This window comes from Aspergillus niger (assembly GCF_000002855.4).
Source record: "Aspergillus niger supercontig An15".
Classification (NCBI taxonomy): Eukaryota; Fungi; Ascomycota; class Eurotiomycetes; order Eurotiales; family Aspergillaceae; genus Aspergillus; species Aspergillus niger.
The window spans coordinates 1,253,245-1,267,747 of NT_166530.1; the positions used below are offsets into that span (position 1 = coordinate 1,253,245).

At 49.3% G+C, this 14,503-nt stretch overlaps 10 protein-coding genes across 10 annotated transcripts; 8 read left to right on the plus strand and 2 right to left on the minus strand.

Moving 5' to 3' along the window:
- Positions 1-97: 97 nt before the first annotated feature.
- An15g05320 (uncharacterized protein) lies at positions 98-847 on the plus strand (the record flags this gene model as incomplete). The annotated part of the gene is made up of 3 exons (XM_001397025.1): positions 98-454; positions 543-608; positions 683-847. The coding sequence occupies 3 exons, from the start codon at positions 98-100 to the stop codon at positions 845-847; spliced, it is 588 nt and encodes a 195-aa protein (XP_001397062.1).
- Positions 848-1,126: 279 nt separating this feature from the next.
- An15g05330 (hypothetical protein) lies at positions 1,127-2,394 on the plus strand (the record flags this gene model as incomplete). The annotated part of the gene is made up of 6 exons (XM_059744703.1): positions 1,127-1,361; positions 1,409-1,461; positions 1,601-1,774; positions 1,905-2,077; positions 2,108-2,191; positions 2,274-2,394. The coding sequence occupies 6 exons, from the start codon at positions 1,127-1,129 to the stop codon at positions 2,392-2,394; spliced, it is 840 nt and encodes a 279-aa protein (XP_059602567.1).
- Positions 2,395-2,621: 227 nt separating this feature from the next.
- On the plus strand, positions 2,622-3,580 carry An15g05340 (hypothetical protein; the record flags this gene model as incomplete). The annotated part of the gene is made up of 3 exons (XM_059744704.1): positions 2,622-2,675; positions 2,892-3,345; positions 3,450-3,580. 3 exons carry the CDS (start codon positions 2,622-2,624, stop codon positions 3,578-3,580), a joined length of 639 nt encoding a protein of 212 aa, XP_059602568.1.
- Positions 3,581-4,077: 497 nt separating this feature from the next.
- On the plus strand, positions 4,078-5,783 carry An15g05350 (uncharacterized protein; the record flags this gene model as incomplete). Its single annotated transcript, XM_001397028.3, has 4 exons — positions 4,078-4,877; positions 4,949-5,243; positions 5,494-5,531; positions 5,585-5,783. 4 exons carry the CDS (start codon positions 4,078-4,080, stop codon positions 5,781-5,783), a joined length of 1,332 nt encoding a protein of 443 aa, XP_001397065.3.
- A 318-nt stretch (positions 5,784-6,101) lies between these two features.
- Positions 6,102-7,360, plus strand: An15g05360 (uncharacterized protein; the record flags this gene model as incomplete). Its single annotated transcript, XM_001397029.1, has 5 exons — positions 6,102-6,144; positions 6,206-6,417; positions 6,488-6,638; positions 6,713-7,045; positions 7,101-7,360. The coding sequence occupies 5 exons, from the start codon at positions 6,102-6,104 to the stop codon at positions 7,358-7,360; spliced, it is 999 nt and encodes a 332-aa protein (XP_001397066.1).
- A 778-nt stretch (positions 7,361-8,138) lies between these two features.
- Positions 8,139-9,279, minus strand: pgaII (polygalacturonase pgaII-Aspergillus niger; the record flags this gene model as incomplete). Its single annotated transcript, XM_001397030.1, has 2 exons — positions 8,139-8,597; positions 8,650-9,279. The coding sequence occupies 2 exons, from the start codon at positions 9,277-9,279 to the stop codon at positions 8,139-8,141; spliced, it is 1,089 nt and encodes a 362-aa protein (XP_001397067.1).
- A 493-nt stretch (positions 9,280-9,772) lies between these two features.
- Positions 9,773-10,529, plus strand: An15g05380 (hypothetical protein; the record flags this gene model as incomplete). The annotated part of the gene is made up of 4 exons (XM_059744705.1): positions 9,773-9,915; positions 10,040-10,183; positions 10,259-10,375; positions 10,424-10,529. 4 exons carry the CDS (start codon positions 9,773-9,775, stop codon positions 10,527-10,529), a joined length of 510 nt encoding a protein of 169 aa, XP_059602569.1.
- Positions 10,530-10,821: 292 nt separating this feature from the next.
- On the minus strand, positions 10,822-11,984 carry An15g05390 (hypothetical protein; the record flags this gene model as incomplete). Its single annotated transcript, XM_059744706.1, has 5 exons — positions 10,822-10,976; positions 11,096-11,158; positions 11,416-11,468; positions 11,566-11,781; positions 11,857-11,984. The coding sequence occupies 5 exons, from the start codon at positions 11,982-11,984 to the stop codon at positions 10,822-10,824; spliced, it is 615 nt and encodes a 204-aa protein (XP_059602570.1).
- A 674-nt stretch (positions 11,985-12,658) lies between these two features.
- Positions 12,659-13,342, plus strand: An15g05400 (hypothetical protein; the record flags this gene model as incomplete). Its single annotated transcript, XM_001397033.1, has 1 exon — positions 12,659-13,342. One exon carries the CDS (start codon positions 12,659-12,661, stop codon positions 13,340-13,342), a length of 684 nt encoding a protein of 227 aa, XP_001397070.1.
- A 581-nt stretch (positions 13,343-13,923) lies between these two features.
- Positions 13,924-14,367, plus strand: An15g05410 (uncharacterized protein; the record flags this gene model as incomplete). Its single annotated transcript, XM_001397034.1, has 1 exon — positions 13,924-14,367. One exon carries the CDS (start codon positions 13,924-13,926, stop codon positions 14,365-14,367), a length of 444 nt encoding a protein of 147 aa, XP_001397071.1.
- Positions 14,368-14,503: the final 136 nt, after the last annotated feature.

The following is a 14,503-nucleotide window of genomic DNA, read 5'->3' on the forward strand; positions in this document are numbered from 1 at the left end:
AAGTAATATCAGAATCACTGCTTCTCTATCGTTCCCTAAGAACAACCTAGTTAGCACTTTTACATCAACCCCTCCCTCCCACCGAGGATAAACAAGAATGCTCGTCAACAAAGTACCACCCGAAACCCTCACCGTCCCTCCAACAGCCCACTCCCCCAACTCAACTCGTCCCGTCCTCGTCTACAGGAATGCCTTGATCGACAAGACACCCCAAGGAGCCGCAGATGCCATAGAACAGTCTGAATGGATATATGGAGGCCACTGGATAATAGCAGAAAATACACTGGCAGCCGTCCCTCATTACCACTCCATCACCCATGAGGCATATACAGTCCTCCATGGGACGGGTACATACCGCCTGGGAAAGTCATCCCTCGATCCCGGATTTGATGCCAATGGTGAGGAGGTTGGTGTGGTGTTCACTGCTCGCGCGGGAGATGTGTTTGTGTTTCCTGTACGTTATGATCTCTCTTCTCTCTATATGGAAAGATATAACTATAAAGTAAAATGCTGGTGTTCTTAACGGACTTACGTCTACGCAGGCTGGTGTTACACATTGTGTCACTAGTACCTCGGATAACTATGAGATTATCGGGTGGTATTCGCTAGTAAGTCGTTAATGCTACTGTTGATAGCAGCATATTATTGTGTTCTCGCTTTAGTTGGACTGACGGCGTGATAGAACGACAAAAATTCCCGAGCTCAGCCTTGGGACTACGAGGAGGCACTTGACTCACCGGAGGAAACAAATAGGAAACGTTTAATCTGTGAATCGGTATCTACGCCGGTTCTTGATCCCGTTTATGGGAAAGAGGGCCATTTACCTATCGTCTGGAAACGAGACTGAGTGTCTTGGCTGTCGAGCCAGGATGATAAGTTGGCTACTTAGAGATCACTTAATATCAAAGGGCCTTCAGATACCATCTACAACACTGTAACACGGCACCTGCTCAGATAATCTGTTCTTATCATTATACCAACGAGGACGTCCATTGAATTTGGTGCAGCTCACCGCATATTTTCATGCTTTTTTAAAGCAAACATGTCCAAGTCCTTTCGAGCTATGCGGTCTTTGATGGAAATATGCAAAATGACGTAGGGTCATGATAGAATCAGACCACAGAAAATGTCATTTGTGTTCCAGAAATTCCTGTACATTGAGTCAGCCAGCCTAGGTTCTGATGTCACCATAGTCTCCGACTTGTTGTTTTCAGGTTCGGCGCTCAATGGGATGTTCCACAATAAGAAGCTAAAATATCAGAAGCCAAAGCATACCATCATGTCATCGGACCCGGCTCGGATGATAGGCTGGCGATTGCCTGTTTTCTTGGTTTCCGGTGAATCTTGCATTGTTGCAGAGGGTTGGTCAAGAATAACAGTCAATTGGTAAATATTACCGCCGCTGTAGGACTTGACCTCCAATGCGTCTGCTGTCTTGCCTCAAACCGTGTTCATTCATGGGTAGAAAGAGGGGAAGCATCAACATCACAAAAGTCCATGGGCGCCCTGGAAAATGCTCAGCTAACGCGTTCAAGTTTTTATATGCTGGCTGAATATCTGAGCCATAGCAAACACACCTGTGCTCGCATTACTACATCAGGGACTCATCAATAATGTTGCATATCAGGTCACATCCACCAACATAAACTCGAGCATCAACGTGTTGAAGTCCTTGATCGAGAGCGATCCCAATCTCTACAAACTGTCGACAGAGACGTTCACACAAACTCGCCCTGGAGATCCAACCATCCCTAGCGACCTTGCGACCTCCATCGTCTAACTAGACAGTCTTTTTCGAAGTGCGCCCGCAATATCTACCCAACGCTGGGCCAGCAGTCCCTAAACCAGATTCATGAGCCATACATTCGCACGCCATCCGGGTACGGTTCTTCCTCAACTCAAAGGTCAGCAATGCCTTCCATGACGCTCTCAAGGACTGGGGCGGACTTCTCCACACTACAGAATTAGCAGCTGTCCTAAAGGACGAGCCTAATGGCTGGTTCAGCCCCGATGCTCTTTCCAACATGCGCAATTTCGAGAAAACCTTCATATGCGACCCCAGCAAACCCCACTGGGAGTTCGATTCATAGGAGGGGTTCTTAAACAGAAAACTCCGCGAAGGCGCCCGACCGATTGCGGAGCCAGATAACCCGGGTAACGTGTGTTGCTGGTTTTGGGGGGATCTTGGAACGTGGGTCGTGCGAGACGTCGGTGTTACCTGGGGACTATGGAGAGAAAGGCCTGGAGATTGGAATGTTTCATTTTGGAGAAAGTACGCATTGTCTTATTTTTGAGCCACAGGTCAAGGTGGATTGGGGCGATATTAAAGATATGAAGGTTGGACAGAAGATAACCCGGATATCCCTGGGCAGATCTGGTGGGGTATCTGAGTGAGGGTGCAATGTACCCAAAGCTTTCTATGTACCCATCTCTGTGCGTCTAGTTTGTCTTTGGAAGCTTGGTCATTTAGAGTAATTACCGAATGCTATGAAAGCATCATGATTGTTCTTCTAGCCATCACAGGTTTAGAATGCCATGAGTACTACACGATCTTCGTGCCGACTTGCGTGTGAATTTGAAGGGCGTCAGAATATATAATATCCCCGGTGCTTACTAGTATCATGGAAAATGATGGCTTTACAATTCATAATTTCACAAAAAAGAAATCACACAGAGTGGCTCTCCAAAATTAGACCTGTCTCGTTCTTCGTTGTTCCCACTGGTCCCGTCAGACAGGGCATTGTTTGTCTTTGTCGAGCATTACACCGGTCAGTAACATCTTAAGTGTCTATAGTCACCTAGCAGATGGCTGCTTCGGACATTTTTGTAGTACACTCAGTAGTAGGAACGCCCTCTTAATCTAATCCAAATTATTTGTACTGCAAGAACAGAACCTGCCTGCTGAAGCGGATGTTTCACCAAGTCAACGTTCCAGAAGAGCCAAGCCTTCTGGTATATGCTTGTGCAAGAACCGCAGGCTGACAGCGCTCCAACTTGAGAGACAAGCATTCAGGATCAGGCTCCCACATTTCCATGCAGCCCCTGGTCGGCCAACAATTGTAATCAGCGAAATTAGATCCGACCCTATCAAAAACCGCTTCCCGGAAAGTGGCAGATCGACTAACCCTATCCCGGTCAAGCTTTGCGCACTAGCCCGCCAAGCTCTGACTAATCAGGAAATTCAACTTCCTGTCTGGGAATGGCTCCGGAAAATGTTTTGCTTGCTAGTCCCAATAGGGGCTGGTGCGATGGATCCAAATGACTCGAAAGGGCAACCATCCCCGGGGGAGAAGTTACTGACCCGAAAAACCCTCGACAGCCAGTTATCATTAGTGTTGATTCCGAGTCAACTCGCCCCCAGGGACCCCAAGTTTAATTGCGAACTCCTGTAATCTTGCTGCCATGGAGTTGTGTTGCTTTAATTGGATCGTCCGACTGCATGTCAGCAGATCCCCAACTCGGCTGCAACAACATTATCATCGGATGGCTCGGACCAACCGCTCAGCTGTCTCCTGAGCAGAGACGGAAGGAAAACTCTTCGTCCTCCGCGACACGAGCAAGAACCAGTTTTCAAGGGTAAAGAAAGTCCCAGGTGGATCTATCGTGGCTACCAATAGCCAGGCTGAACGAGAGACACCGTCTGGTGTCCCTTTTTCAGGGACAAATGGCAGATTGCCCCTATTTTTAAAAGTTGGGTTTGGGCCCTTGCCCCTGAAAGCTGCCTATAGTGGGATTAGCCCCCGCCGATGCCTCGGAGACTAAGTGCCGACTCGCTCCTTGATTGGCTGCGGCCATCTTTGCTTCTGTGCTATCGATAGCTTGCTCGCTAGAAGCCAAAGAGGCACTTTTTTTTTTTATCTCCAGCGCTATAACTCCGTCAATGGGCTCCTCCTCCTCCTTCCTGCCTGCCACGAGCCATGAACCTGAAACCCTTCCTGTCATTCCTCCCCCAGAACAGCCACGAACCCGCCCATCCCCATCCCGCATCCAAACCCACCACCACCACCTGAGTCGGGTCACCCCAGACGGCTCATACCACCATTACTCCTACCACGCGCTCCTCACAAATCCGCCGTCATGCTCTATCTTCGCCATGCCTGGCTCCTGGGGGCGCTAGCCAACCTGGTGGCCGCCGATGAAACCGATTGCAACCCCCTCAACACCACATGCCCCGCCGACGCGGCGCTGTCTACAGAGCACACATGGTGGTTCAACGAGACGCTAGATGACAAGCTTTGGGACATGCAGACGGGGGAAATAGAATACACATCGGAGGGAGCAGACTTTAGCATCAAGACCGAAAACGCCTCCACCTTGTTGGTGTCGAACTTTTACATCTTTTTCGGCGTCATGGAAGCACATGTCAAGATGGCCAAGGGTGCAGGAATCATCAGCAGCGTGATTTTGCAATCAGATGATCTGGACGAGATCGATTGGGAGTGGGTGGGATACAACACCAGTCAGGTGCAATCAGACTTCTTCGGAAAGGGAAACACAACGACGAGTGATCGCGGTGGCTACCATGCCGTCGAAAACGCGGATACCGAATTCCACAACTACACTTCATACTGGGACAAGGATCGTCTGGAGTGGTGGATTGATGGCGAATTGAGGCGCACGGTCAACTACTCCGAACCCCTCACCGTCTATGGCAAGAACTATCCCCAAACGCCGTGCAGAGTCAAGGTCAGCAATTGGCCTGTGGGTATTCCGTCCCAGTCGGTAGGAAATATCGAATGGGGTGGTGGTTTGGTCAACTGGACCAACCTCCCCTTCACTATGACGGTGCAGAAGATCCGTGTCCAGGACTTTTCCTCGGGCAAGGAGTACGAATACATTGGCCACAATGGCTCTTACGACAGTATCAAGGTTGTTAGGTAAGTTATCTATCATTGATGCTGCATCAGATGAGTAAAGGAATATTCATTCTAACTGCCCTTATCTCTAGTGGAAATTCCACTGCCGCCAAAGAAATCTCGAAGGCACCCGCCAAGTCGCTCTCCCAGAAATGGGACGACCTGGGCACAGCAGCCCACATTGGCGTCTACTGCGGTGCTGCCGCATTCGCTGCCCTCTGTATTGCCGGCTTTGTGCTGTACTTCCTGCGCCAACGCCGCCAAGGTCGCCTTGAGCGCGCTCTTGGTGAGGGTCAGGGGGGTGCTGCCGTGGACCCGACCGAGATGGAAACGTACAAAAAGCAATGGAGGCAGAGCGACTGGACGACCCGTCGTGGGTACCAAGCAGTGGGTCAATAGCCTCAACACTGTTATTTGCCGGTGGTGTTGTGCGGAATTTTTACGATGGGTGAAGCACACGTCGATTTGTTGTTCTTGTCACTTTTTCCCCTTTTTCTTTATCAAGCCATACTTGGATACTCACCGTCCATTGCACAACACTTATACTTGTTACATTATTATTTTTTGAGATACATATTGAGCGATTTAATGCGTGGTCTTATTTTGGTACTTATATTATCTATACTGGTGTATATAGATGGAGCGGATTTTCGATCATAAAGCAAAGCAATTAATGTACATTACTGGGAAAGCATTACCCTCAGTTCCTCTTCTAACACTTTACCCAGACGCACAGACAGCGAGATCCCGGCTGAGGACAATTTGTTAGGGTGGCTACTCTGCAAACATAGCCACACGATACATCCAATGATCTACACTCCACTCTCATGCAAGGAGGTTAAGTTTGCTTTGGTTGCCACGCAAGAAACTATTACCCGGTTTTTGTGCGCAAGACTGTTGACATTGTACTCCGTAAGTACGGAGTAGACTAAGTCTAGCAGGCTTGTCACTCCCCCCTCACATAACAAGCACATTGTCATATGATGATAGAACCCCGATGCTTTATCCCGCATAGACATGAACCCCAAATGCCAAATCACTGAACTGGCTAGACCCGTAGTGAGACAATCCAACATTCTAGAAGTATGCACAAAACAACGGCGGTGAAAAGTTCTAGACTCAAGTAGCATAACCACTCATCTGGTGAATAGTAGCTAAGATAAATATATATATACATCTCATGTAGTAGTAATTGATCTCAGCTCCCGCGCATTGTTTAGCTATCGCAAGACACACAACCCCACCATGACACTCTCCACCAAAATCATCACCGTCTTCGGTGCAACCGGTGCTTAACCTCCCTCACCCCCTCATTTCACACATAACTAAATATCTATATATTCGGTCAGGCCGCCAAGGCAGCTCCGTCGTCCGCTCCCTCGTGCAAAACCCTACTTTTCACGTCCGCGCCATAACCAGGAACCCATCGTCGAGCAAAGCCAAAGAACTCGCTTCCCTAGGAGCAGAGCTAGTCAAGGCCGATGGATTCAACCGACAGGAACTCCAGCATGCGTTTTCGGGTAGTTGGGGGGCGTTTGTGAATACGAACTCGGAAGATCCTGTGCGTATCCCCTCTCTCTCTCCTTGTCATCTAACCACCTGGGCAGTAGTATTGATTTGTTCTTTCCTAGGAACTATTATCCAAAGGCCTCAACGACGCCGACCTAGGCAGCAACATCATCGAATACGCCGCCTTATCTGGCGTCCAGCATCTAGTGTATAGTTCCGGTCTTGCGATCACGGAAATGACGAACGGGGCGGTGCAATGTCCTGGACTTGATTGTTAGTATCACGTACATCCTTACTTATTCGATAGCCCATTCTATATCTCACTTGACTAACAGAGACAAAAACAGTAAAAATCCAAGTCGAGCGACAGGCCTACACCACAAAGAGCTTCAAATCCGTAACCCCCATCGTAGCCGCCTGGTTCATGGAGAACTGGCTCGAGCCAGACTATGCCGACCTGTTCGGCGGATGGCCCACATTCCCTGACTCCGAGGGATATCTGACATACAAGACGCCCTTTTGGGGCGGGAAAGAAGATTTCCCCTGGATCAGCATGAAGGATGACTTTGGAGATTTGGTTCATGGGGTGTTTGTTAATCCGCTTCGGTGGAATAGACGCCTGATTCAGGGGTCGAGTGATATTGTTTCGTCGGCGGAGGTGGTGAATACGTTTGTTTCTGGTGAGTTGATACCCTGATGAGTGGATGGGGTAGGTGCTAACGGTGATGGTGATAGTCACTGGCAAAAAGGCCCGCTATGAGGTTCTGGCGGACCCGAATGATATGAATACGAAAGGGGAGTATTGGCGCGAGCAGGAGCGGGATGTGTTTGTTTATTCGCAGTTTCGGGATGGGGAGTATTTTGGGAACGGGCCTACGGAGATCCAGACGGCTGCGGCGTTGAAGAAGGCGGCGTTTAAGGCGAAGGGGGGCAAGGGGAGGGAGACGCTTATTACTGTGAGGGAGTTTATGGAGAGGGAGTTTGCGAAGGTGTAAAAGAGGGATCGGGGTATCTATGTTAGAGACTGGTTACAAATAAATGTTTGCTCGGAGACTGTGCAGTGTGGTGTCTCATTCCAGCGCAGAACGATACGAAATAATTATATGGTCGAACATTCATAGGTATCTTGTCTGATATTCGTGTTTATTATCTTCGTGTCATGTTTCGATTACTTAGTACTTGTCGATTTGTATAGCCAATGGTCTTTCTACAGCTGGCTGTCTTGTATCCCTTGCACTTCTGGCGTATGCTTTATGCGCGGGTTGGAGTAGCGGTCAATCTACTCGTGCCGTGACTCATCCAGACCACCATCTGGAAAGAGATAGGGCCAGACAAAAATGCCCAAAGCATGGTACCTGCCAAGGTTCCTGGTTGGTTGTGGCAGTGAGCAAGGCCTTCTAACCGAGCATTCATTCACGTAGTTCCCAGCACGATGAGTGTGGGCTGTAAGATAATCCACTGTAGCTCCGTATATATGTAAAAGGCTATAAATATAAAGACACGCGATAGGTAACATTTTAAATAAATATACAACTCGGTACCACCTCTAAGGCTTACTGTACATATTCTGTTCTCTCTAAAAACTATTACAAGGCCCATCTAACCAGTCGAAGTGGACGAAGTGGACGAAGTGGACGAAGTGGACGAAGCAGACAAAGCAGACAAAGCAGACGAAGCAGACGAAGCAGACGAAGCAGACGAAGCAGACGAAGCAGACGAAGCAGACGAAGCAGACGAATTTCAGCTAGGGCTACAACTCACCAACCTAGCAGCCTAACAAGAGGCCACCGAAGGGAAGTTCTTGCAAGCGGTGGACTTCTTCCCCCCGGTAACTTTCACATCGTCCCAGGTCCAGTCCGAGCAGCTACCAGACCCGCAAAGAAGATAGATCTCAGTAGCCCCACTATCCACGCTACCAGTCACGCTCTCCAGCTTAACATCCTGAATAGTGACACCGTTCGTCGGCTTACCCGTAGGCTTGCCGTCTTCGTAATCCTGCTGAATGACCACGCCGTAATCGGAGATGCCAGACATGACGATGTTGGAGTACGTAATCTCGGACACGGAGCCAGTGGCGCCAGAGATGGTCTTAATTCGGACGGCGTTTTCGGAATTGCTCACGGTGGAGTGTTCGATGGTGACGTTCTTGACGACGTTGTTGGAGCGGTCGCCGACAGAGCCGATGGAGAGACCGTGGCCGCCAATGCAGGTGCCGCCGGTGAACCAGATGTTCTATAGAATATCAATATAATTACGAATCAAGCATATATGCAGAGCTGCTTACCTCGCCAGAGTTAACCGCAAGACAGTCATCCTGGTTATGGACCCAAGGCTTAATGATATTCACCCCGACCGAGTTGCCAACATCGAACGCATCAGTGTTGTGTCCACCCTGGGTGTCGCCATCCGCATTATTGATGGTAACATCGGTAAACGTAATGTCATTCGCCTGGACACTAAACGCCATAAGGGGGGTGTTTTTGATGTTTAATCCAGTAATAGACGAGGAGTCAAGGCCATGGGCGTAAAAGAACTTGGGCTTCTTCTTTCCGCTGGTTCCCTTGCCATCCCACCAGCGCGCACCATCGCAATTGATGAGGTGGCCGGAGGCACCAGTGACGGTGATATGTTCGCCACTCATGGAGATCAAGGGGCCTGCCCATTCTTCGTACTGGAAGGTCGTGGTGCCCTCGAAGATGACCTTGGTACCGCTGGTGAGACCGGTCAGGTCGAGGGTGGTTCCAGCTGGAACTTCGATGTTGTTAAGGGTGATAGTAGAGCATTTCGCCTTGCCCGCTTTAGCAGCGGCAGCGGTGGTGAACGTGCAGCTGTCTCGAGCTTCGATAGGAGAGGCAGAAGCGAAGGTGGCGCCGGCGACCAGGCCGTAGGCGAGAAGAGAAGCAAACGAGTGCATGATTAATTGTTAACAATAGAAAAGAATGACAGAAGGAGTGTTGTTGGTAAGATTTTGAATGAGTGTGGAATGATGAGCAAGTAGACATCAGTGTGAGCAGGTACGAGGTTCTTATACTCACGACTATTGCGAATCTTTTCCGGTCGAAAAGTTCATAACTGCCGACAGCCCCTGGAGGAAATGTAGGACCCTGGATCCTCGTTTCATATTGAGGTGTTGTCTCAAATATTGCGTTTTCCCGTGAACCTCAGTTCGACATGAGTGGCCGATTAATTTATACCAGCCGTGCGTGGCTGATCAGCCGACGGGTTCCGCGGGTGATGGAACGGATGCGCATGTCGGTGGAAAGAAGGCAAAGCTCCGCTCCCGAGGGTAAACCTATTGTCAAAAAGGGCAAGATAGAGAAGCGTTTGTATGTACCGCTGAATTGGCACGTAAACAAGCAACACTATAATTGGCCTTCACAAGCAGCCGTAAGTCCTGGAGGAAGCGGATGCCATCGTTGATCCCGAGATTCCAGGCCGGTACTGCAGTGTACGAGTACGAGAAGACAGCTATACTAATCCTAGTAAGGCTGCAGCCTGAAATGCAGGGTCCGCGGCAATTATGGTGCTTTGCTAGTTCCACCAATGAACGGTCCATAAACTCCCTGTGTGCCAGATTCCGGAGCGTAATCGGCTAGTCTGTAGCCAATGTTAATATCAGAGATTCGAGATGAAACTAGCGCAGCGTCCATCCGTTCCTTCGACAGCTAAATCAGGAATAGTGCGCAAAGCTCGCTAATCAGGGTCGAAAGCTTGCCGGCAACAAGCAACCTGGAGTGGGGCCAGTCAAGAAGAGGAAAAGATGACGAAAAAGGAGGAAGCCACTGGCTAACGGTGAGCGAATCCGGTGGACTATACTGGTCACAGCAGTGGATAGGGGCGGTTAGTTGTTGAAAGGTCATTCATCAAGTTACGTTTTTTCGATACAGATTGAGCAAATCTTTCCACCTGCAACAACCTCAGCCCGGTATTCTCGATATCCGAGTGATGCTATCGAGCGCGAATATCAACATTCCTCCTATTGGATTCATTCCTCGGGGCAGGAGGACAAAGTAGTGCTGGCGCAAAACGGTTTATGTCTGAGTCTGGTGCATCGGAAGCCACCAGTGCGCACACTATTCCATCATGGCAGGTGAACCATATTGTCCCGTTCATTACCCTCTTCTAGCCGGATTCGCTCCATTACCCCTATTTTCAAGGTTGTAGAAGCCAGCTATATTGAGAGGGAGTCATGCTCTGACCTGGAGACAACGCGTTCGTCAAGCAGATTAACCAGCGTGTTATGTTCTCCACCACGGGAAGTGCTTCTAGAAACGAAACTAGTAGGGTCTTATTATTTAGGTCTTCAATGAGCATATATTCGGGCGTTATGAAGATTTTTAAGGAGCTTACCAACAGTGAATCGTCAAATCAATTACTTATATGGGCCTATAATCTTTGGAAAATGGCACAAGTTAATTGCTGCCCTTGCAGTGCGAGTAGCTCTGGGCATCTTCCATCATCTCGTTAGGTGTTTCTTGGGTAGTAAAATAGAATCACCAAATACAAATCGAACGATACTGTGGAGAGCAGAGAGCGCGCTGGATGAGATGTAATTCTCGGGGTAAAGGAGGGAAAGCGTGAGAAGTGAGGATCGAGAGTCAAGGTCACGTTCTGTTTTCAAATAGGAAGTGCACTACTTACACCTTATTATTGCTTGCTTGATCATTTCTATTGCCAGCACTCCAACGAAACTGGTCGGCATTAAGGCCTGGATGTAGCTACGAGTATACCTGGACTCGGCTCAGTTGGTCCTGAAACAACTTTGTGGATGGTAGATTTATCCCATGGCGCAACTGATTTCATATAGTACTTGAACCACTGTAGTTACTATAATCAAATGCAAATACATCATGATGCCTATGCACATGCCCGATAATATATGAAAGAATACAGCTCAACCACCCTTGCGGATCGTCCATCAGGCAAGTTTCAGGGTCACAGCCACTCATTGGTAATGTTCAAGCAAAAAATACCCTCCAGCAAACAGGACACGCATTGTGATACTCGAGAAACCAGGTTTCAAGGCACTGTCTATGAAAGACATGCTTACAGGGCAGTGCATGTATCACATCATCTTTGTTCACAGTTTCGAGGCATATTGCACTATAATGACAAGCATGATATCTGTTAGTGTCCGCTTGAATAAAGTCACGTTCAATCACAACCATAGTCAAAAAGCCAACGTGAAGAATGGACCAACCAGATGCTATTCTCCCAATCCCTACTTAGTAACGGGCTCCGTTCATGACAAACAGCTGAGATATACCACGAATCATAACGCTTGAGGGGTGCGACGCGATTAAGAGACTTCAGGCGCTGGAGGGAGTTCCATGCGGCTGTATGGTCCGGAGTTGTGGCAGGCGTCGAGGTGAAGTCGAGGGTGCCATATGCGATGCAGTAGGATTTGAGGAGAAGACTATAGCACCATGTTATCCAATTTTAGTACAGCTTCTATCAGATAGGAGGAGCGAGATAGAAGCTGGAGTTATACCAGATTGCAGTGATTATGTAAACACTCAGACAGAGAATCAGGAGGATTTGGAGTTGAAGGGCTTTATCGGGGACTGGTGGTTCTCCTGGTTCTGGGTATGGAGTCTCTTGCGAGCCTGGCTCCGTCATTGTTCTTCCTCGCTCCCCTTCTGGGGATCTCTACCCTGTATAGTAGGAATTGCTGAGGGCGTCTTCAAGGGGATGGGAGCGAGGGATATATCGTTCCATAGGGAGGTCCATCAATATAACAGGCCCGGGGGACATGGTCTTGCGGCCGAAAGAATGCCGGATTTCGAGAAATCGCACGAGATTTGCGTGAGAAAAGAGGAAGGAGGAAATGCGGGGGGTGTCTGGGGAAGAGCATTGGGCCAACCATGAAATAAAGCCAGCCGGGTACCTTCTGCCTTGTGCTTCCAGGGGAGCATCACAAATAAACTTTTGGTTTCTGATCCCACTAATCATGGCATTAATCTGGGGGGTGGTCATAGTGACGCGTCCATTTCCAGCTGTCAATGCAGTAGGAGTCTGTTGTGGAGCATTCACAGCGTGCAAGAATAGTCAGACCACATGGTAAAATCATCGTCCCAGGCATCTGGAGGAATATCTCCGATATCAGCAACTAAACGCACCGCGCTAATTAGACTTTCCATAGTCACGTCTAGGCCTCACCAGATAGTTCTAAAAGCATGACAGGCCCGTGAATGGTCTTCCACCAAATGAACCCCTATATTTCAAAGCGACGAACGACTGCTTCATTCCTTTCTCAATACTGCACCTCCAGCTCAACCACCACAGATCCCATAATGCCTACCAAAATCCCTGAGCACCTCTATCACGTCCTCTTAACCATCACTCGCCTCAACAAGAACCCCAACAACCTCGTCGAAATCCTCCGTATCCCTGGAACTTACACCAGCCTACTCGCCGCCAAAGCCGCGGCGCACAGCTGTCTCTACGACGCCGGCTACGAGCGTGACTTCTTTCCAACCTATGAAACCAGTGCCCACATTTTCGAACAAGAAAACCTCCCCGATCGCACAGGACTCGCCATCTACGCCGTTGCGCCAGACGGCACTACCTTCCGCGTCCGCATCGATACCACCACGAACAAGCTCCAGCTGACCACCGATCTCGACGATGGCCGCATCTCCATCCCGCTGTTCTACGTCGTGCAGGCGAATGTGGAATATGATGCTATTGAAGGGGAAAGTACCGTGCGGGAGGTCATAGTGCAGGGCACATTTACAGATTACATGCAGGCCCGAAAATACGCGAAGGAGGTCTTGTTGTCGGAGAAAGATGGCATTCTGAAGGGCAGTTATGCGGCGTATGTGGAGGCCGGGGAGGGGGAACGGGATTGCGGATTTGGCGAGAATGTGGTGGTGCATGCGGCGTCAGATTATGGAGTGAACTATTTGGTCAGTGTAATCAGAAACCAGGAATTGGGGAGTGTGAGTTTGGCGGAGGCGGCGATGAGGATTGGCTGATTTGACGTTGTGTTCGGCGCTGTACCTCCATTTCTCCTCGTACATATTCCACCTAGTCCTATGGCTCATGATAATCTCTTTTTCACTTTTGTCGCACCAGAATCTTCTGGATACGACAAGTCACAAGCCCGCCATCATGCCATCCGGCATCGATTTCCAGGCGTGGTTCCTCAACCATGGAACGGCACCCCCCAAGACCACCTTGACTTCCAACCCCACGCATCCCCGGATTTCCACTAACTTTGGGACCCGATCTTCAAGACCCATCTCATGATGCATGTTCAGAAAGCAAAGGAAGGAACATGCACCCTCTAGTAGTTTCTATCCGAAGAGACTCCTCGCGAGCCACCCGGGGTACAAATGACAGCATGTTTCTCGACCACACCATCTCGTCCTTCACGTTCCACCGCATACAATAATGTGCAGATAAAAGTATCACTCAGAAAATACATTCACACCCACCACAGCAAAGACCCCCAACAATGCTCAAACAAACCACCCACATCCTCAGAAAAACCCCAACCATCACCACATATCCAATCCACCATCTACGAAACCTACAAACAACAACCCCTCGAACAATGTCCCTCCTACCACACCACCCCCGACCCGTCCCCTCCCTTCTGCGCGCCTTCACCGATTTAGACAACTACCTCACTAGTACATCCACCGCTGCAGACTCCCTGTTCCCTAATTCCCCGCGCTTTGACCTCCGCGAAACCAAAGACGCATACATCCTAGACGGCGACCTGCCCGGCGTCAAGAAAGAAGACGTCACTATTGAATTCAGTGATCCCAGCACGATGAATGTCAGGGGTCGCAGTGTGCGCAGCACCGAGGGGGAGGATGGGAACTGGTGGTTCTCGGAACGTACGATGGGGGAGTTTCGTCGCTCGTTTAGTTTCCCGGCCAAGGTGGATCGGGAGCATGTGGATGCGAAGTTGACGGATGGGGTGTTGTCGATTCAGGTGCCGAAGGTGGAGGAGGAGCCAGAGGAGGAGAGGAAGATTGTTGAGATCAAGTAGTAGCTACATTCTTTGAGTGGGGGGGTAGGTAATATTGGGGTAGTTGCGTTGGTACATTTGTTGTGTATAATACAGGTTTGATTGATTGTGCTTCTTCCAAGTTGCGAGGGAGGGATGATATTGTTTGTATGTATTA